The sequence below is a fragment of the Notamacropus eugenii genome, chromosome 4, assembly GCF_028372415.1.
Source record: "Notamacropus eugenii isolate mMacEug1 chromosome 4, mMacEug1.pri_v2, whole genome shotgun sequence".
NCBI lineage: Eukaryota > Metazoa > Chordata > Mammalia > Diprotodontia > Macropodidae > Notamacropus > Notamacropus eugenii.
In genome coordinates this window covers 272919179-272941712 of record NC_092875.1, presented here as the reverse complement: position 1 = coordinate 272941712, position 22534 = coordinate 272919179, and the positions used below count along the sequence as shown (strand labels likewise).

At 36.8% G+C, this 22534-nt stretch overlaps 1 protein-coding gene across 5 annotated transcripts in view; it reads right to left on the bottom strand.

Moving 5' to 3' along the window:
• The window catches only part of LOC140501243 (lipoxygenase homology domain-containing protein 1-like), a 680545-nt gene that overhangs the window by 221899 nt on the left and 436112 nt on the right, over positions 1–22534 (bottom strand). For all 5 annotated transcript variants that reach the window (XM_072604606.1, XM_072604605.1, XM_072604607.1 and 2 more), the window contains one exon: positions 1992–2161. In XM_072604606.1, the coding sequence (XP_072460707.1) occupies positions 1992–2161 (170 nt within the window). The remainder of the gene's footprint in view (positions 1–1991; positions 2162–22534) is intronic.

Below are 22534 nucleotides of genomic sequence, written 5' to 3'. Positions count from 1 at the left end.
TATGTTTTGTTTCATTTTACCGTTTCTTTCATCCGTTTTAATTCTTCTATGCAACATGACTAAGAAGAAAATGTATTTAATAAGAATGTATAAGTAGAACCTATATAAGATTGCACGCCATCTCAGGGAGGGAGAGAGGAGGAAAGGGAATAGAAGGAGGAGGGAGCGGGAAAAATCTAAGATATATGGAAGTGATTATAGAAAACTGAAAACAAATAAAATAATTTTTAAAAAAGATTATCTGATATTTCAAAAAAATAATGTCCTGATACCAACAGTCGCCAATTAATTAACAACCCACCTAATTTTTTATTTTGAAGTAAATTCAAATAAATTAGAGATGGCTTCATCAAATATATCATTTTGTGCTACACTTCCTCCTTATTTGATTACCAGCTTATTCAAAACTATCCAGTTATTTATCATTAAAAAGGTTTCACACATCCAGAGCTAGGCTTTGAGAAACAATTTAACTTTGCTAAATACACTATTGATCCCTGAAGATTATATTAGTGCCAATTGGTTACTTCCTATCTGAATCAATTGGTCTCCATTCATTATGACAGCATCATTGTACCCCAAATTTAGAAGTGATATTCTAAGTTTCTCCCACATTATTATTTTAGAATTGAAAATTCAAAGTCCAAATATTAACCGACAAATAAGGAAGGGGAAAGATGACAGAAAATACAACATATTGGTTGTACTATTTCTAACTAGAATGTGTTCCGAAGCTTCCTCTAAAAACACTCCTTCCTCTTTCATTTTCAAAGCCGCTGTTTTGATTTACTTTCTGTAACAAACATAAAATATCAAGAGCAGTGCAGGAAGAAGGAAAACCTTAGAGAGGAAAACAAACAGGAAATATTAGGGTTTTTACTCCAAGAACAGAAACAAGGTCATGAGTCACCAAGGAGAAAATGTATTACATCTTCCCAGATGTAGATCAGAATTGTGGAGATTCATTGAGTAAGCAGCCAGTGGGTCACCTAATTACATTCAAATGTAACATACTCGTGGCACAGCACAACTAAAGGTAAGATCCATGTGGGCATTTTGTTACACTGTCACCTCCCAAATTAAGATTCAGTGGTGTTACACTCTAATCAGAACTTCTTAATCAGTGCTATTAGGCTGACTTTATTCAAGAATGTGTTTCTTCTACTTTCAGTTCCCTCATCTGTAAAATGAAGATAATAATTCTTACACAACCTAATAATTCTCTACACTACCTACAATAACTTACAAGGTGGTTATGAGAAAAGTGGTTAGCAAATCTTAAAGCAGATATATATATATGTATATATATGTAAATATATATATAAACGCTTATTGTCAAAAGCTTTTCAGTTCTTTGCTTAATATATAAATTCTATTTGTGAAATGGAAGCACAGACTAATTAGTTTCTCATCTAGCATAGGAAAACACACATACACACATATACTAACATGAATTACATAAATGTTATGGATGATGGTGCTCAGATGTTTTAAAGATGTAGTATGATATAGCATACCTAGTGGAAACACCCTAGGTACATGATGAATGAATAGATGGATGGATAGAAAAAACACTAGACTGGAAGTCAGAAGGCTTAGGTTTGCCATTATTACCCCTTAGGAGCTTAAAACAATCACTTTATATTTCTGTGTCTTAATTTCCTCATCTGTGAAATAGGGGTGACATTCTACTGTCTCCCTTACAGGTTCAAAATGAAGCAAAAAATTTGCAAACTGCAAAAAATCCATAGAAATGTCATTTATTATTTTAATCACAAGAATTAAATGAGAGAGAACACCAGATTCTCTCTGTTGTAGTGTTAAAACAAAAATTAGCAAATGGGAGAAAGTAACATTTATAAAAATGCCTGAAAGAAATTTGAATTGCAGACCTCTTTGTAGAATATTTACATCTTGGTAATTGCAACTAAATAATCTCTTTGAGCTAGATTATTATGGTATAAAGGAAAAATAATATTCTTCTGACTTACAAGGAATTCATCTGTAGCTCCAGGAAGAAAATGCACTTGTCCTGGATTTCTTGGTGAGAGCAAGAGGTCCCTGCTTTTCCCCTTTGAACCATATATCACCAGTTTCCTCTTACATTCTCCAGGTTCTGGAGAATCTTCAGCTGTTTTCACTTGTATGATCCACTGTCCACCTAAATGAACCAAAGATGGCATTGAATACTGGACAAAAATTAGGGCTCTACCCACAATTCATTATTCTTTCAAAACTGAGAGAGTAAATCAATAACCCTTTACATCCTTCAATGTTCAGCATTCAAGATGGACTTCCAAAGCTACTGAATAGAAAAAAACATTGTGCTATACTTGCAAACTTTTAAAACTCAGACTGAAGAATTGAAATGCAATGAGCTTTGAAAACTTGGTAATTGAGACAATTCATCCCAAAGAAAAGAGAAAAAGAAAGAGGAGAAGAAAGAGAAAGGGGAGAGGGATATGGAAAGCAAAGGGGAGGAATAAAAGGATAGGAGGAAGGGGAAGAGTTGGGGAAGAGGAGGAGGAAGCAGAGGAAGGGGAGAAAGAGGAAAAGAGTAGAAGAAAAAATATTTGTTAACAGCAAGCTTAGCATGCCAAGCTAAGTAATGATGAGCATTGCCTGAAAGACCTTAGAATCTAATATCACGTTATTAAGTACTTCTTACGTGCCAAGCACATGTTAAACATGGAATATAAAAACAGAAAAGTAAAGAGAGTCCCTGCCCTCGAAGACTTCAACACTGTAACAGGAAACAACACATACAAGGGAGTCATGGCCAGTGAAAGAATGTTTCGGTGATGGTGTGGCTAATAGGGTACTTTGCCCAACGTGTTAAAAAGATTTTTGGCTCTATCATGCTCAGTTTTAAGTGTTTTCTGCTGCTGTACAAATTGTACAAGGAAGGACATGATAGGAGCATGAAAGAGATCAATGGCTAAGTAAAAAAATAAGCACTGGTCAAGCAGGTTCAGAGAAGGGAGATTTCAGAGAGGAGAAACATGTGGAGAAAGGTATGTTGACTGCACAAGACCACATAGGTTTTCCTTCTCGCTCTTTCTATCCCAATCCCAATTCTTATGGGGCCAGAGATTCTTCATATGACAATAAGGGCAGAAAAGATCATTTTACCCCTAGACCAAAAAGAACTACGGCCAGTGGAGAGATGAGCAAAAATGAAGATCTCACAGAAAGAATACTGAATCTTTGAGACAAAATGTAAAGGAATGTCAGGGGATGGGGAAAGGATAACAAAGCTTTCTTTATATATATATACATATATATGTATATATATATGAATATGTACATATACATGTATATGTATATATATGTGTAAGTGTATATGTATTTGTAAGTATATGTGTATGCGTATGTATGTATATGTATACAAAATATATAAATATATAGCAATATATACTATATATATACATATTTTATATATGCATGGCAGAATGTAAGAAGATTATTCAAAATATATAGCAATAACTTTCCAATTCAAGAAAGCCTGCATAATAAATACTATGCATTGTTTTGACTTTTCTTTGCTTTCTTGCAAGTTTTCTCTGTTCTCTGCTGTATCCTTTCTCCTGTTTTCTTTTTTCTCATTCCTCCTGCCTCCTCCCTCATCACCAAAGGCTACAATTAAGCATGGATATATTTAAATATTGATATAGATATATATATACACACACATATACGTATATACACACACATTCATTCATACACACATATATAAACATATTGCTCCCCTAAAAAATTCTACTCCTAATCTTTCTTTTTATATTTGTGCATTTCTCTTATTTCCTATCCCTCCTGACTTCTCTACTTTATATCTATCCACTTCCTTGCTATCCTTTTACTGAAACTCCCAAAGATCCCTTCCTTATCCTCCCATTCTCATAAATCTAAGCACTCTTTTGTACACTCCTTTAACCTCTTCCCTCACCCTCCCCTGTAAGGATCCCTCCCTTGTTCTCTCCTCCCTCCCTATCCCCTTAGCATTTATTTCTTTCTAAATTTAGAAGACTTTTATCCTCTTCTGGATGTGTATGCATTGTTCCCTCTTGAAATCATGCCAAATGAAATTAGGTTTCCAGAACTAACAGCCCTTCTCCCCCATCTAATTGCTCTGTATCAGTTCCTCCTCTCTCACCTCAAATGTAAAAGATACTCTTTTTAGTTGTTCCTGAACAGTTTTACTTTCTGAAGTCATATCAAATGTAAGTCTACCCAAATCTTTCTTATGAACTAGCCAATTACTAATAACAATGTTAGACAAACATTTTACATTTTGTACTTTATGCTTCTCTTGGCTCTTTTATATGTCAAATTTTCCATTAAGTCCAGTGTTTTTTTGTGTTTTTGTTTTGTTTTGTTTTTTAACAAAGGCCTGAAAGTCTGACAATTAATTGAATATCCTTTCTATTCATTCAGGATTATGCTTAGCTTTTCTGGGTATAATATTTTCATCTAGAACCCCAGCTCTTTTGCTCTTCAAAATATATATATATATATATATATATATATATATATATATATCTGAGAACTGTGGTTTTTTAGTGCCCCTGCTGCTAGGTCTTGTGTGATTCTAATTGTGCACTACCATATGTAAATTGTTGTTATTCTTGTTGTTGCTTGTAGTATTTTTATCCTTGAGCTGAGTGTTTGGAATTTGACTATAATATTCCTGTAGATTTTCATCAGAGGATCTCTTTCAGGTGATGACTGGTATATTTTTTATTTCTACTTTCCCCTCTTATTATACTGCATCAGGACAATTTTCTTTAATTATTTCTTGTATTATTTTATCAAGATCCTTTTTTTTATTATAGTTTTTAGGTAGTCTGATTATTCTTATATCTTCTCTTCTTAATCTGTTCTTCAGATCTGTTGTTTTTTTATGAGATGTTTCACATTTTCATTTATTTTTTCATTTTATATTTTGTTTCATTATTTCTTGATCTCTTATGACTTCATTGGCTTCCCCTTGCCCAATTCTGATTTTCAAGGAGTCATTTTCTTCCTTAAGATTGTGGATGTCCTTTCCTAATTAGTTCACCTTCTTTTCATGATCTTGTTTTTCTTGGATTGTTTCTTTTTTATTTTTAGTTTTTTTCTTCAATCTCTCTCAATTGATTTTTAAAGTCTTTTTAAAGTTCTTTAATGAATTCTTTTTGAGCAGGTGTAACAGCAAGTACCCTAGTGCACCTAGGATGGTTGCTAACACAAGTTCTTGGATCTGCTTTTCTTAAAGGAAAGCAACTTTTAAGGAGACAAAAATCTTCTTTAATTATATTCACTAGTTCAGGGAAAAGTCAACACCCTGAACATCAGAAAAAATACAAGTAGAAAATATACAGAGAAAATATAAACAGAGACCCACAGACAGAGTTCTGACTGCCTGAATCAAAGCAATATTGCTAGAAACTTTACATACACCACTGGACTGAGAGAGCCTTCACATCTAAGCAGTCAGGGGGGTCTGAACACACAGCTATTCAAAGTCTCAATCAGGGAATCACAAGATCCTTCTCATAATTGAGCCCTCAAAGCAAAATACCAACTCAGAGTATATATACACTTCTCAGAGCCAGAAGACATCACAACTCTCATGACTCAGTGCCTAATTAGAAATTAGTATAACATGTGAAAGCCTTCCTTCAAGCAAGCCTCTCCTAAGGAAGCTTCTCTCAAAGGGCTCCACATGAGGCCTATTAATGGTGGGGAAGATCTCATTAATATTACAGCAGATGACCATTTCATATTACTCTTTGGGGTAGAAAAGGATTTCTTTGCTTCTCCTCTGAAGATGAGTCCTGGTCTTCTTCGTACCCATAGTAACTCTTTATGGTTGGATTTTTCTCCTTTGCCTGTGCATTTTTTTTTTGGTAAGAGTTTGTTTTTTTGTAATCACTTCCAGTCATGGAGTATGGTGGATAGTGCCTCTATAGCCTCAAATCCTCCTTTGGTTCTCCCCTCTGGCCTGTAAATCAAACCAAGACCTCCATCCTTCTGTAAGTGCCTGTCCCACTGCTCCTACATTCAACTGGTGTGTGGTGGTTCCCTCTAACCCCCTTTCTCACCCCACCCCATGCACAGCACAGCTGTGTCTGATGTTCATTGTCAGTAAAGGTTCCCTCAATCATCCCCAGCTCCAGATGTAGAAGTTCCTGTGGCTGGGGCTGAGGCACCCTCCCAACATACTAACTCCAGGCTTGCTGCTTGTTGTTTAGGTGGTCCCTAGCCTGAAGGTCTTTACTTTCCACAGGGAACAAACCTTAGTCCTTGGATTTTTCTTCAAATCTTTTCCAATTGCCCCAGGAGGACCACTGTTCTGCCCTTATTCTTATTTATTTTTACTGCTCTATGTGTCACTCTAAGGTGATATTTTGTCTCTTTTGTGGAGGAAATCTTAAGAACTTGTAATTTTCAGACCCACTCTGCCATCTTCTTAAAATCCTGTCAACAACCAAGCTTTCAAAAGGACATTTGGAGTGTTTCGTGTTGATTAAGACATGCAGTCCACACTAACTCTTACAGTAATCGAATGAAAAACCATTATAATTGGTATGATAAGAAGTCAGCAATCATTTATTTTAGCAAGGAAGATTTCCTGAGGTGAAGGGATAATTCATATTTCAGCTACTTCAGAAGACTAAATTAATTTTCCTAGTACACACAAGACACTGAGTTGATGGTATGCAAAGTGAAAATTTTTGAAGTGATATTTAAGTAACTATGCCCACCCCCTTCTTTTTGTTGGTGTTTATCTTTACTTCTTCAATGATAATTTTGGTACTTTCCCCTCAATCGTTTCCTTTTTTCAGTTGTTCTTATTTTTCATAGATTTCCTCCCTTCTGGGTGCTTAGAAGCTCTTTTGTAAATATGCAACAGACTGGAGCAATGTGGCCTTTATTCTGCGTGGTTTGCTGAATCTTCCTTAAGCATCTATATCTTGGAAATTCTCCTCACTGAATTCCACTTTCTGAGGATACACAAAATAAGAAACTTTGTGTGGTGGTCAGAAAAATTTGAAAAGGAACAAAGTTGAGAAGATAGAGCCAGAAGACATTACCTCATGTTTTTAATATTGAAGGCACTGCACAATTATAAATATCCCATTCTCAATAAACTATTTTTAATAAAGGAAATTACTTGGCACCTGGATGTAATTTGGATCTGTCTGCAAAGGAGAGAAGGAACAGACAATTCCACAGTCTAGCCATTCAGTATGTTCTGTACTGAGAAACCAAGCTCAATTCTGAAAGGAAATAAAGTATACACAGGAACTCTTTTTCCTTTAAGACAACTGTGGGAGTCATTTTCACAAAAGGGCCAACAACATGCAAATATTAAAAGATTACTCTCTTCATTGTTATTTCTATATGCATGGGGTAAAGCCATTTGGGGATGTATTTTTAGGATATCTGATGTAGAGCAGATCAGATAGAGTCCAGGAAAGTAAGAAGGGTATTAAGATTAATGTGCCTGTTTTCATCTGGGGAAAAAACACTTTAGGCTATTTTAAACTAGTTTAAAAGGAAAATGATTAATAGGCAGTCAGATCTTGGGTGAACAGAAGAGTTGGGGCTTTTGTCAGGTAACAAGAAAATGGCAGGTATCATTAGGTTGCCAACATTCAGTACAATACAACAAAAATGGGTAATTTCTTTCAGGGATATGCAGCCAATCATAGGAGTTTGCCATATAAGAACTAATGCCAACCTACATCCTCATAACTCTTTCCCATCCCAAGGCTGTGAATGGTAGAAAATATACAATCAAGAGACTAGACTATCATTCCTGTTGGGCCATTGTCTGGTTGTGTGATATTGGCCAAACCATTTGACTTCTCTTGGCCGCAGGTTACTTATCTACAAAATGAAGAACCTGGACAACAAAAAATGTTCTAAATCTGGGTTCCTAGTTAGATTTCAAGGGACTAGTGAACATGGATGAGAAAAAAAAGTATATATCTATATATGTACATATATATATATATATATGTACATATATTATCACTAAGCTCCAACATCAATTTGACATTTCCTTCTATCAATATCAACAAAGAAACACTCTTCTAAGAAGGAGCTCGTAAGTTTCACTGGACTGCCCAAGAAGCTCATTACACAAAATAGATTAAGACCTCCTGCTCTAAGCACTAGGCACTTATTTACCAGAGAGTTATACTTGAGCTAGATTGTACCTGTCACTATTGTGTTCAAAAGACTCTTGCTCTAGGTAATGTCACTCTTATTATCTATACAGCGTCTTACCCCATTTATCCTTTTTCTCTCTCAAAAAGTTCATCCCTCTCCCCAAATAAATAAATAAATAAATGCAAAGTTCATCCCTTTGAATTAATGAATGTGATGGTGAGTGACTCTCAAAACTTACCATACTAAACAACTCATAACATATCTCTTCCTCTTATTATTTAAGTGTTAATAGCTATGATGATTATCAAATGAACCTTCTTAAGTCCCATACATTGGCTTTCAGGGAATGTGCTCCCATCTTCCATATCTCCTCTCCAGGCCCAGTGACAAGAATGTACTCCTGATTGCTTTACAATGATGAAACAAATACTTACTACATTTTTCTAGTAACTCACTCAAGACTTCTACACTCTTTCCAAATTCACCCTAGAATGAGATCCTAGAAGGTTTGCATGTCATGGAATCCTACCCTACTTACCATTACAAAAATGTTACCAACTTCTCCTCCTTAGTCACAGACCTAGAGATTCAGAGAAACTTATACTCTAAGAAGTGACAAATAGACAGGCAGATAGATATATAGATAGATAAATAGATAGAAATATATGAACATAGGACTTTAAGAGGTAGAAGTGATCTTGGTGGTCAAGTAGTTAAAGTCTAACTTAACCAAGAATTCATTCTAGACTTCTCTTACAAGTGACCACATTGACTCTGCAAGAAGATATGTAAACAAGCAGAATCCACCGTTTCTGAAAGAAGTTCAATCCACTTTTGGGTTGCTCAAATTGTTAAGGAATTGTTATTGTGTTTTGAACTGACTTTGTGATTTTATCACTGTAGGGGGCTTGGTGAAGACTTCCCTCTACCAAGGATCATAAAACCTGTATGTGTCAGATGTTGTTCTTGAATCTGGTTCTCACTATGAAATCAGCTCTTTTTTAATATGCTGACTCTCATTGTAAATAAAATAATAATTGTTAATTTTTGAAATAATTTAACTTTTTTAAGAGGAAAGATTTTACAACAAGCCAAATATACTATTTCCCCTCATTGCTCCTAATTTTGCCCTTTGGGCCCTTATAGAACAAGCAGAGCAAATGGAATCTCACCTCTGCAGGACAACCCTTTAAAGACCTATTTGAGCAAGTCATAAAATGAAATATTGGAATAAGTAGCCTATAAGGTACTTTCTAGCTCTAACTCAATGCTCCTATGTATGCCAAGAGGACCTTTGAGGTCATATTAACTCAAGCTTGATCCTCTTATGATATTCTGCTTCTTTTACCACCTAAATTGGTAAATGTCACATTATTAGAAGGAGCACACAGAGCAGTACATAGTACTACAGAGTAGTACCAAGAAAATTGGTTTCATTAACTTTTTAAAGCTATCTACTTCACAGGTAAGAAGGACTGGACTCAAATCTAAGGCTCTTTGATTTAGTTTGGGCCCTTAGGATAGTAAGTTGACCTACCTAGGTCCCAGTTTCCTCAGCTGCAACATGAAGAGATGGTAGTACATGATCTCTGAGGTTCTTTCCTGGTTGAATTCCTATAATACAGAAACTATCTTCATTTCTAGAACAACTGACTATTCAGGGGGTAAGTCTCTGAAACCTTAGCTCAAGCTGATTAACATCTTCATTTTGAGGACATGAAAGAATCTGGTAGCCATAAGACAAGGACACGGTATTTTTTGATACTTCAGGGAAGCTATTTTATGATGCTGCACAAGGTAAATGATTTTCTTCTCAAGAACTATTTAAAATTATTTTATTCTCAAGAACTATTCCAAATGGTCTGTAAGATCTAAAAATTCTAAAATTGACATTCTAAACACATGCTTTTTGTTATTTTTTTTCTTTTCATTTTCTTTTTGTTAAAAAATTAGATGTCCTTTCAGGGATGTGAGATGTATTATAAGTACTTGTTTTTCCTTTCTGTGGCCTGTTTTGCTTACTCATCCCTTGTACTCCCAAATCAAATTGCATTAGTTAGCTACTCTAAAGACTAGTGGTAATAGAAAGATTCTGGTAGTTGTTATTAGCATGGGACAGGAGGGGAAGCTGAATGGACAGAGAAAACTCACAATCTGATTTTTTATATGATAAGTAATTTGAGTATTAAGCCATCTTTCCTTTTTATTATCTTTTGGAATATACATTAAATCAGTAGTAAAGAAGTAGAAGGTGCCATTTAATAACTGACTAAAATACAAATAAAATACATTTTTACTGAAAATGAAATAATGATTCATGAGTATTGCAAATACCAATTCCTTATCACATGGTTTCTTCAACTACCATCTTTCATGGCCTAACTCGCAGGGTCATAATGAGGGTAGTTCTTTGTAAACCTGTGAAAGCATCACCTAAAAAGCAACTATTACTTTTGTTATGTGAGATTCTTAGTTTTTTCCTGAAAAGGAGTTTCTTTAGGAGTTAATTTTTTCTCTATTTTATAAAATAGGGGACATATCAGAACATGAATAAATGATTTCTTGGAAACTTCATGGAATTCTGTTCTTTCTAAAGTCCAAAAATCACTTTGTTCTCTTTTAAAAGGCTGTAGTGAAGTATGCTATAAGATCTTTGCTTGTCATTATAATGATAGCTTTAGAAAACATGCCTACTGTGCTCTCCCATTTATATCTTCTTGATTTACAATGTCTTTCAAGGAGGGGAAAAAAAAGTTCATCCTAAGGTATTGTTAAGTATAAATTTACAAGGAGAGTTTCATAGCAGTTGTCAAGGCCTGTTCTAAGTGGACCCTTCTGCTTTTTTCCATTTTGCTTTAATCGTTCCAAGCGTACCACACACTCTGAAAAATATACTTCCTTGGTGTAACTGGACCTAGCAGACACTTAACGTGTTGCAACTCCTGTCTGATTATCTACTAGAAGAAACCTTTTGAAATCAATAGGCAGCTATGACTAAAATTACTAAGTAAATTAATTTGCCAGTAAGACTTGATGGAATTATATTAGAAAGACCAACTCAAGATTCTAAGAAAATTTTAATAAACTCTACAAAAATGGAACAGGCTGCCTAAATTCCTCATTCTTGGAAATATTCAAGCAAAAGCCAGGTTACTACTTGGGATTATTTTAGAGCGAATCTGTGTCAAGGAGACAGTCAGTCTAAATAGTATCTTAGTTTTCTTGCAATATGAACATTCTATGAACCCTGTCAATGAGTGATGTTTCTGCTAAACACATGCTGTGAAGATACTTTTTCATTTCAGAGTATGTACTCCAAGCTAACATATCTATTAGAAAGTGAGACAAAGGGTTCCAAAATAACTTCAACTAAAATGTGTTACTTTATTTTCAAATGTTTCAAGAAAAAGTGATTTCCATTGTAAGAGATTTAAAATAAAGATATATTTGTGTATATATAGATATGTATGTATATATGTGTGTATATGCATGCATATATATATGTATATACATGTGCATATATATGCGCATGTGTGCATGTATGTATGCAAGTATGTATGCATATCATCATCCAAATTCATGGATTTCCTGAAATGTATACAGTGATCCCTTGGTCCAAGAATCCCAGGTTAAGAAGTCTCAATCTCGTGTAAGTCCTTTATTTCATAAGTAAGGGATATGAGACCCAAAGTGATGAAATGAGTTGCTTGAGATCACACAACCAGTCAACAATGGGCAGAAGTGGAAATGACAATCCAATCTTTTGATGATGTATTTTCTATTATAGTACCCATGGAATTAGAGAAGCCTATGCACCCATTCTCAGAATAATGTGATCAAAAAAGAATGATCAAAGAGAATTTAGGAGTCAGAATCCATGCTGAGTTTTGTGGCCAAAACAGCATTGTTGACACTGAACAGCCACGATCAAGAAGGGATGCAGAGTGAAACTCAGCTCAGCAGAAGGACTTACTCAGCATCTGCCTTTGGATGGGAAGGAACTTGGTGGGACTACTATGTCACAAGGAAGCTAAATTGACCAATTTGGGACCAAAGTGGTATGGGCAGAACCATCAAGGTACTGGGGAAATATTTACATATTTGTTCTTGTTATAGTTTTGAAGTAAATATCTCTTTCTAAAAACCAATCAATGTCAAGTATTACAAGTAACTAGAGTGCTAATCACTGACCCTTTAACAATGAAGAAGAACCCTCTGAATGGAATCTAGAGCTAAGAGAAGAATGTCACCCTAATCCCACCAAGTCACCCTGAAATCCTGAGAGGATATGTAGCCCCACCAACTTTGAAAGGGATGGCCAGACATGCCATGCTCCTCCCCCGCAGACATGAATGCAACTAAGATTCAGGTCATTATGAAGACACTAACAGTTCTGGCTAGGCATCCAGTGAAGAAAAGTCTCTTCTCAACCACATGGCAGTCCATCTGGAGCCATCTGGAATAAATTCGTACATATTCTCGTCTCCAAGGCATTTCTCTCCCAAGTATTCACAATTCTCCCAGGACTAGCATCCTCCACATAGAGATACTGTCTCAGAAAGCTGAAGGATTCGTGCACCTGACCCCAATTATACATATTATTAGTTATGATGAAACAAGAATAGGTAATAAAGTATGTTGCTGACTCGATGTCTTTGTAGAACCTGGCTGAGCAGAGGAAAGGATGGAGACAACTAAGAAAATCCAGAAAAAACTTTAGGAAGTTTGCCATGCATAGGTCCCTGAAGACCAGGCTGGTGAATTTTTCTCTAGAGTAATATCTTGGAAGTATTCTCTTATGGGTTCTGTTAAAAGAGGCAGAGAAGATAAGAAATTTCTTCTGAGAAACAGACATTATTAGGCTATGGGAATTAAGACTAAGGGACTGAGCAAATAATTTATGGATTGGAACTAAGGAAATAGTTTATGGATTGGAACTAAGAAGACAGAACTAAGTACAGGCTTAAAAGGTCTTGGAAAAGCAAAACCAAAAAACAGAACCGGAGTTCATGGTTGACAGAGATACAAGGCCATAGATACTGCTCATTGAAGTACTGAAAATGTGACGTATCTTATTCAGAAGATGGGGAGATGGGATCCATGGCTTCAAGCCCGGAAGCAGTGTATTTATCTGGTGGGAAGAAAACAAGTTGTGTTCCAAAATAATCAAGAAAGGAATGGATGGGATAGTCTATTTGAGACATGAATTGTCCTCAGCTAGGTGGGACAATGGATCTAGTGCTCAGACTAAAATAAAGAAGACTGGAGTTCAAATTCTACTTTAAACATTTACTAGCTGCTTGACCCTGAACTTAATCTTTACTCTATCTGCTGCCATTTCCTTAGCTATAAAATGGAGATGGTTGTTGTGACTATTAAATGAGACAATATTTGCAAAGTGAATAACACATAAGAGGCATGTACTCCATGCTTTTCCCCCTTTCCTTTCAGGAATAACCTGGGCATTCAATATGCCCAGATTGCAAGGGTTTTATTTTTGTTTTTCAGAGGTGGGGGTAGGAGTTGCTTGAGAGAATAGATTTTGGCTCTGTTTTGTTTTTATTACTGGTGCCATCGAGCAAAAGGGTCCACGGTACTACCTGACGAAAACAAAGACATATTTCTAAGTAGTGACTCCTAGAGGGAAAGGAATATTCCTTTCTGAGTTCTGTTTTTCAGGTTCTTGGAGATCATTGCTGATTCAGATTCACATAAGTTGGCTAAATTCATCGTGTTGGTGTACCATTTCTATTTACATTCTTCGAAGGGACTGGAGACCCTGCCTTTGGCAAAGTATGGCTTTGAAAGTTTCTGTAGTTTTGCACTTTCCATAGGCATAATATTGCTAAATGTGAATGTGATGAACTGAAAAATATAATGAAATTGAACTTTTTCTCGTTCTAATTGAACCTATTTCATCATTTAGAGATGAAATTCTTGTTTGGCATATGGGATGGACTATTCCTAGTGGAGGATCCCAGTCACACCTATATAAAATTGAATTTGCTGTCATTAACATTGTTTTCAGGATGAAACTAACATGGACTGTAAAATGGGGGGACACAGGCATAGAGTAGCTATTTCATGTGAATAATGTATTTACACTTGCAATTAGAATTCAGGTGAACTCACTGAAATACACAGTCCTTGGATCTTAAGGTGAGTGAAGGAGAAAATGGCACTCATAGCATTCTGATCAATTCTGAATCATTTCTCCAACTTTCATTTGATCTCCCTGCACTCTGACTTTGTGAGGTCATTTACAACAGGTATTGCACTGTTATCCTTATTTTGCAAAGGAGGAGCTAAGGCTTATACAGGCCACAGTTAGAAAGTGACAGAAGTTGATTTGAAAACCAGTTCTCTCCTGGCTCCCAGCCCAGTGAAATTTCATGTACCATGCTGCTTCAGAATGACTGAAACTTTAGCAGTCAAGGCCCCAAAAGATATTCTAGGCAAACTTCTTTCCTCTCTAGGATGCAGTCAGGACTTTTTCTATCAGGCCCCAGCTTTCCATCCTAAAGTTTCATTTCAGCCCTGGAATTCACATATTGGAAGTATCCTCCACCCTTCAAGTCTCTCCCTCTAATTGCATGACTCTTCCTAGAACTTGAGAGAAATGATTATTAATAACCAATGATTTGGGGAGATCCAGAGTTCTCCCTTTTTCTAAAGTCCTCATTTCAAAAGCTTTCTCTGAAGGTTGAACTTTCTCCTGAATAATGGTCAAACCCTACTCAACTTTACAAGGAATCTCTAATCTAAGGTGAATTCCTGCCCACTGTGTTCCACTCAAGCCAATTTTGGTGGAGGTAGATCCTTTGTCCTAGATTGCCCAAGTCTGAGAGTGGTCTGGGAATAGAGGTAGGTAGTCTCTTTGGCCAAGAGTGACATGATGTCACTCTCTCAGATCCTCATTGTAGTAAGCCTACTTCTCCTTGTAGTATTCATTCTCTTATTAATTGTTAACCAATCAGAGTTGATTGCTTCCCTCTGGAACATCCACTTTTCCAAGGGAATATAATGGTGAGCCCACAATCGTGTTTGTCTTTGGCATTCGAGAGTGCCACTGACCCAAATGCTATTAATAAAATGATTAATTATGCAGAAACTATGTCTCTTGAACTTTTTAAATGTCACAATCTCTTTTGAAGGTATGTTCCCAGGCAGTCATGTCTCTTTCCTCTACAGACTTCCTCTACAAGCACCCCAAGCCAAGTACCATTGCCTCCTTCTTTTCTAGCTTTTTTTCTTATGTTGGCTTTCCCCATTAATTCTTTCAGTTTCCCTACTGTTTTTCAGTCGTTTCAATTACATGTGACTCTTTGTGACCTCATTTGGGGTTTTCATGGCAAAGATATTGGAGTGGTTTGCCATTTCCTTCTGGAACTCATTTTATAGATGAAGAAACTGAAGCAAACAGGGTTAAATGACTTGCCCAGGGTCACACAGCTAAGTGTCTGAGGCTAGATTTGAACTCAGGAAAATGAGTCTTCCTGACCTCAGATACGACACTCCATCTATTGCACCAGCTAGCTGCCCTTCCTCAACTACAAAGGGAGATAATAACAGCATCTACCTTGCACTGTTGTTGTGAAGAGCAAATAAGATAATATTTGTAAAAGAAAAAAAAAGCACTCAGCCCAGTGTCTGGTATATAGCAAGCACTAAATAAACGTTTGTTCCTTTTCTTTCCCCTTCCCATTAGAATGTAAGCTTTTCAAAGGCAGGTACTGTCTTTATTTCTCCTTGTATTTGTAATCCCGGAACTTAGGGCAGGATCTGGTATGTAATAAATACTTACTGACTAAATGAATGATTAAACCAACATTACAAGGAAAAATGATGGAAATGCCAAATGAGTGAATATGGTGGGATAGGGAGTATATTAAAATAAAGGATAGGAGCTACTTGAACATGGCCCTCAGGGACTAACTCCTGAAGATCATACTCAAAGGATGGTTTGAATAGTTGGAATGGGACGCTGGAGAGAAACTGCACTGAAGGGACATTGGCTCTAGCTCAAAAACCAAACACCAGCCAGGGAAACAACACTTGTGAATGTTTTTGTGTGCAAGCTGGGGAAAACTGGTGTTTTATCATCTGGTTCTTGCCTGACATGGAAGCAAACTCCCAAATTAATTTGAGCTACTTACTGGGGCATTGGCCACCAAAAGGAGCTACTGACAGGGATTTTACTTTGCCTTAATTTATTTTATTTTTTTATTTCTAAAGTATGGAGTAGGAGAAGAGCTGGTTTTCACCAAGAAGAGACAGAAAAACTGTTGAGGGTAAACTACAGAATCACAGATCTGAGGCTGGAAAGGACCTCAGAATGACCCTCTAAGATTACATATTAGAAAGCTAAAGCACAGGGAGGTCAAATGACCTGACCAAAATCACAGGCACAAAGTAAGCATCAGAGGTAGGGATGCAAACTAATGGAAATCAGGTCCTCCAATTCCAAAATCCGTGCTCTATCTGCTCTACCAGGATACCTCCTATAAAATAAAGCTTATCAGATATGTGTCTGAGCAGCAGTAAGTTAAAAACCAAAGACCAAATAACAGAAATTAAGAGTGCTCACATGCAAGAGAGCAGAGAAAGATGAGCCAGGGAAAGCCTGGGCAAATGCTCAGCAAAAGGAAGATTTATGGGAGTTGAGGGAAAAGAGTGAGATGAGTGACCCAATACCCTGGCTCACTCTCAGGAAGCAGATGGGTTATGGTAAAAAGGCCTCAATAAGCATTTAGTCAGTGCCTATTCTGTGCCAGGCTTTTTCCAAGCACTCAGAAGGAAGATGGAGAGCAATACAGGTGGGCCTTTCCTACCGAGGCAACTTGTTCCCTTAGCATCAGTTGACATGAGTCATCTCCTGCCACTACTTCTACTACTATTACTGTTACTACTAATGATGATGAGGATGAGGATGATGATGATGATAATTAGTAACAATAATAATAGCCATCATTTGTATAGTACTTACTACAGTGCCAGGTACTGTACTGAGTACTTTACAAATATTTTCTCATTTTATCCTCAAAACAACAACTGTAGACTGATGCTGTTATTATCCCCATTTTACAGTTGAGGAAACAGCAAGACTTGCCTAGGCTTATGTAGCAAGTGTCTAAGGCTGGATTTGAACTCAGGTCTTCCTGACTCCCAGTTCAGTGCTCTATCTACTACCCGACCTCTCTGCATCCTCTCTCTCTAAGAACTAGTGCTGAGCAAATCCAAGCTGGAATCCTGGAGATGACGATGCCTCCAAATCACTTGCTGGACAAATGCTAAATTAAGGTGAGTCCAACAGGCAATCATGCAACAAGAGAGCTCAAGCTCAGGAAAAAAGGCAGCTATGCCCACTTAGAGGGGAGAGCTCAAACTGTCAAACAATGTCATAAAGTTAAAGAACGCGTGGGGTAACGTAGGGCAGAGACAATCTGTGGTATGATTTTTAAAAATAGGCATGTTGTGTGTATGCGTGTTATAATATAAGGAAGGCAAGATTTATACTAGGACTGGTTATTTACAACAGAGACCGTCCAATGAAAAGAAGAATCAGACACTTTTTTATCTCTGATAATGCCACTTGTAAAATGTTTTTCTCTCAGTAATGCCGTGAAGTAGGTAGTGGAAGCATTATTCTTCCCAGAAGAACAATTCCCAGGGAAACCGTGACTTAGAAAGGTGAAAGAGCTAACTGATAGAGCCAGAACTTGACCCCAGGCTTTAGATTCCAAGGTCACTGCTCTTTGCAATATGCTTAAATGATAGACTATCTCCAATATTTTTAGGCGAAAAGAGATAATTTTGAAAATTATATTACTTTGGCTTGTTTGGATTTTTGCCTGTTTACTTGTTCAGATCAAAGCAGGAGCTATGAGAATGTAGTCATAAAAGGGTTGGCATGAACTGCTTCGGAGATGAGATATAGATGGCTGACTGACCAACAATACCATTGTGGTCACAGCAATGAGATCCTATCTATTGAAAGGATTCAAATTCGGGAAAGTCAAGAATTCTGGATGATCCTCCTGGCTGCATCTTCAGTGCTAAGGGGAGAACAAGGCAACCTCAAGCAGTTGTTAAAAGACCTACAACATAGAACAGTAGACAGATTGACAATACTAATGAAAGGTGTAATTATGGTTTTTCATTTGCTTTTCCCTGCCAATGTAGACAAAGAGAAATAAAGAGTTATCTTACATGTACTCATTTACATGCTGTCTTTCCCAAAAGAACATAAGTTCTTTGAGGTCAGGAATTGTTTTCATGTTTTTGCTTTTCTTTGTATCCCTGTATTTAATGCGGTTCTTGGAACAGAGTAAGTGCTTAATAAATGCCTGTTAATTAAAAGGGATAAGCAACATGGTTCATACCAAGCTACTGGTAATATACTATTCAAATAAAGCTAATATTACTTTATGATGATTTATTACCACACAAAGACCATTGCTATGAGTAAAGGCTGGTCTCAATAGTTTCCTCTAGTTAAGTGAACTTCTCTTGTAGAGTCCTGATGTAAAGAATTTTCCATGGTGTATTTGCTTTGCCCTGAACATCTGAAACCACACTAGACACTATTCTATTTTGTACTCACTCAAGAGCAATTTGGAAAAGTTTGCTGTTCTTGAGTCACTTTTCAGTTGTGTCCAACGGTTCATGACCCCATTTGGGGTTTTCTTGGCACAGTTAGGAGCATGGTTTGCCATTTCCTTCTCCAGCCCATTTTACTGATGAGGAAACTGAGGCAAACAGGGTTAAGTGGTTTGCCTAGGGTCATACAGCTAGTAAGTGTCTGAGGCCGAATTTGAACTCCGGAAGATGAGTCTTCCTGACTTCGGGCCAGATACTCTAACCACTGTGTCACCTAGCTGGCCCAAAAAGGTAGGTTTGCTGCATGACATATTAGGTAGTTCTCACATATGCAGTCTCTACCTAGTTCAGGCCTTTGTTATCTCTTGTTTAAGCTACTGCAGCAGCCTTCTAACTGCTCTCCCTGTCACAAGTCCCTCCCTGCTATGATATATATTCAATCAACCACCAAAGTAAAACGCAGATCTGCATGTCACTCCACTCCTTTATAAGCTCTAGGAGCTCTTCATTACCCTCTAGGACCAAAAGTTAACTTCCCCCACCTCCACACGTAAAGTTCTTCAGTTCACAACTGGGACTCTTCCTACCTTTCCAATCTTCTTGGAAATTACTCTTCTCCCACTCAGTGGTCCAGCCACAATGGTGTGATGCTCCTCACACATCATGTTCTATCCCCTTTCTCTGCCTTTTGCCCCTGCTGTTCCCCATGCCTGGAATACTCCCCCATCTCCAACCATGTCTTTAAGAATTCTTAGCTTTCCTCATGACTCAGCTCCAGAGTCACCTTCTACAGGAGGATCACCCCCAGCTGCTACTATCACCTCCTCCAAAGTTACCTTCCAACTGCTCTATATCCTTTATGTGCCTCTGTCTATACATGTTGTCTTCCCCATAGAATATAAAATCTGAGGCCAAAGACAGTTTTCTTTTCATCCCCAGCTCTTAGCACCATGCCTGACATATATTAAGTACTTAATAAATGCTTATTGATTGACAGATAACAAATTCCTAAAATTTAGAGGAAAAGGTTGAGATGCTATGGTCTTAATAGAGGGAAATATTGGTCTCCTTATTCCCTTTACGAAATTAGCATTACTCATTTTTGTACCATGAAAAACTTTGACTCTGTTTGTCCTAGAACCTCCTGTGATGACAGTTCATTTGTTATATCTTCTGAAAATTGCCCTTCTAGGATTGAGAACATGGACAGGCAGCAACTTGTCTCTCAGCCCAGTTTCTTCATCAATAAAATGAGCAAGTTGGACCATATATTATATGTTTCCCATCTAGCTCTAGCCATCTATGGATGGATATAAGTTTGACATGGATTTTGAGCCAAAGACAAAAAAATTCTGACTTCAGTACCTTTTCGTGTTCACCTAGTAATTAGGTGGTTACTCTGAGGTTCATTTTCCTCACCTTTGTGGCCATGCGAAGGCATTCTGCCTCTAAATTTCAGTTTTCAATATGTAAAATGAATTAGTACTTACATTACTTAACATAGGGCCCTTTGAGGGTACAGTAGAAAGAGGGCTGGTCTTGGAGTTAGGGAGACTCATCTTCCTGAGTTCAACTCTGGATTCAGACTCAGATACTTACTAACTGTATGACCATGGGCAAGGCACTTTTAACCCTATTTGCCTCAGTTTCCTCATCTGTAAAATGAGCTGGAGAAGAAAATGGCAAACCACTCCAGTATCTCTGCCAAGAAAACCCCAGAAGAATCAGACATGACAGGTCTATAAAAGAAGGGATTTGTAAACTTTAAAACCATATATATATGTAAGTTATAAATGTTATTATTAACTTCTTGTATTGTATAGTAAGAGAAGGGTAGGTCATAGGCGATATATATATATATATATATCTGTGTATATATATGTATATATACACATATATGTATGTATATGTAGATGTGTGTATGTAGACATGTATGTATATGTTGTTGAATCTATGTCTTCCACCATTGGAGAATATAAATGTTATTCATTAGTCAGGTGACACTTATAAAGGAGCATGGGCAAAGGTAATATGGAATGTGAGCATCAACTATCTTTTGAGCTTGGAATTGCTGGTGCAATAACCCTCCTTCTGCCACTTTTTCAGGCATTGTTTTTAAAGTAATCAGACATAGAAGGCATGAGTGAGAAAGTACCACTAAAGATATATTCATCTGGGAACCCTGACAGCCTGCATTTGCTGAATGTGAAGAGAGAGCTAAACGTTCATACTCATTTGCTTAAAAGGATGCAGCTGTGGTTACAAATAAGAAGGCCTAAACTTTAGCAGGTGACTGAGCAAGTTGTTTAATGTCTCAGCATTTCATTTCCCATTCCTAGGAAGTGGAAGTAATTATTATTGCTATCAGATAGTACATGTCTTTGAGATTGTGAAAGAGGATTCACTTGTATAAAATCTTTAAACCATAACTTGGCACAACCTAGCACAGAAGTGCTAATCACTAAACAGCACAAATTAAACATCTGTTTTCATTGTCTTAGAAGTTCCCATTATGCAAGAAAGAAACTCCTACATTGATGTGCACATCAAAGGAAGTGATGTACAATGAAAAGACCACCAGATTTGGTATTGGAAGACCTTTTCAAATCTTAACCCTATCACAAGATACTTTTGTAACCCTGAATGAGCCATTTAACATCTTTGGACCTCAGTTTCCTCATTTGTAAAATGAGAGAGTTGGAATGTCTTAGCTCACTTTCCACTTCTGATCCTATGAGACCATATTTTGATGATAGCTAACTGGAAATATATTAGAGAGAGAAAACAGTGGAATTGTGTTAGCATGAAGTTAAAACCATGGGGCAGAACAGTAAAGGAAACCTGGGTATAAAAATAAAAATGGTAAAGAGTCCATAGAACTTAATTAGGAGGCTCAAAGGAGTCCTTGGTGGAAGCGGTTTTGTTATCACTGTCCTTAAATAACACCCCTGAAATCCACAAAAGGAATTAAGGAACTCAGAGAAGCTTTTTAAACTTTACATTCACATTAAGAGGGGGAAAGATTCTGTAAGATTAAACTGCCTTTTTTCCAAATGTTTCCTTTCAAATGAAAAGAATGCAACCACTATTGATTTTGCGACAAAAATCTGTTGGGAGTTGTTTTATAAAAAGAACATTTGAATAAATTTTTGTATATCAAAGTGTACAAACATAATTACTTTAAAAAACTGACCCCCCCCCCCTCCAATTTCCTTTTAAATAGCTGAATCTGCATAACACTGCTAATTTGTTCAAATCTATCCAGCAAGAAGGCTGGTTGTCCTCATCCAGAACAGTCATTCCCTTCTTGTCTCCTTCAGTCCTTGTATCTTAGATGACCACCTAGAAGTGGGGAGGTATTTCAAATCCCCATGGTAGCCAGCAATAGGTTTGAGCGAGTGTCCTCTCATTGAATGACTACACATGTCTGGGTCAGTGACACAGACAACATCCTATGGGAAGCCTATTCCCTGTAGTTATTTTTTTTACTACTAAAATGAACTCTTTGCTCAAATTAAAATAATAGATATGCTTATCTAATTGCTTACTGTATTCACTCAACAGAATTCTGAAAAAGACATCTTTTTTTTCTGTCTTCTTTTTCTCTGCAATAACTTAGCATAGTGCTTGGTACAAAGTAGGTATTTCAATACATGCTTGTTCAATTTCATTACATTGAGTGGATGACATTTCAATTTCATCTCTTCTAATTTAATTGAATCAAGAAAAAGATTATACTCAGCTTCCAAAACTAATTTTGTAATTTCAGAATATC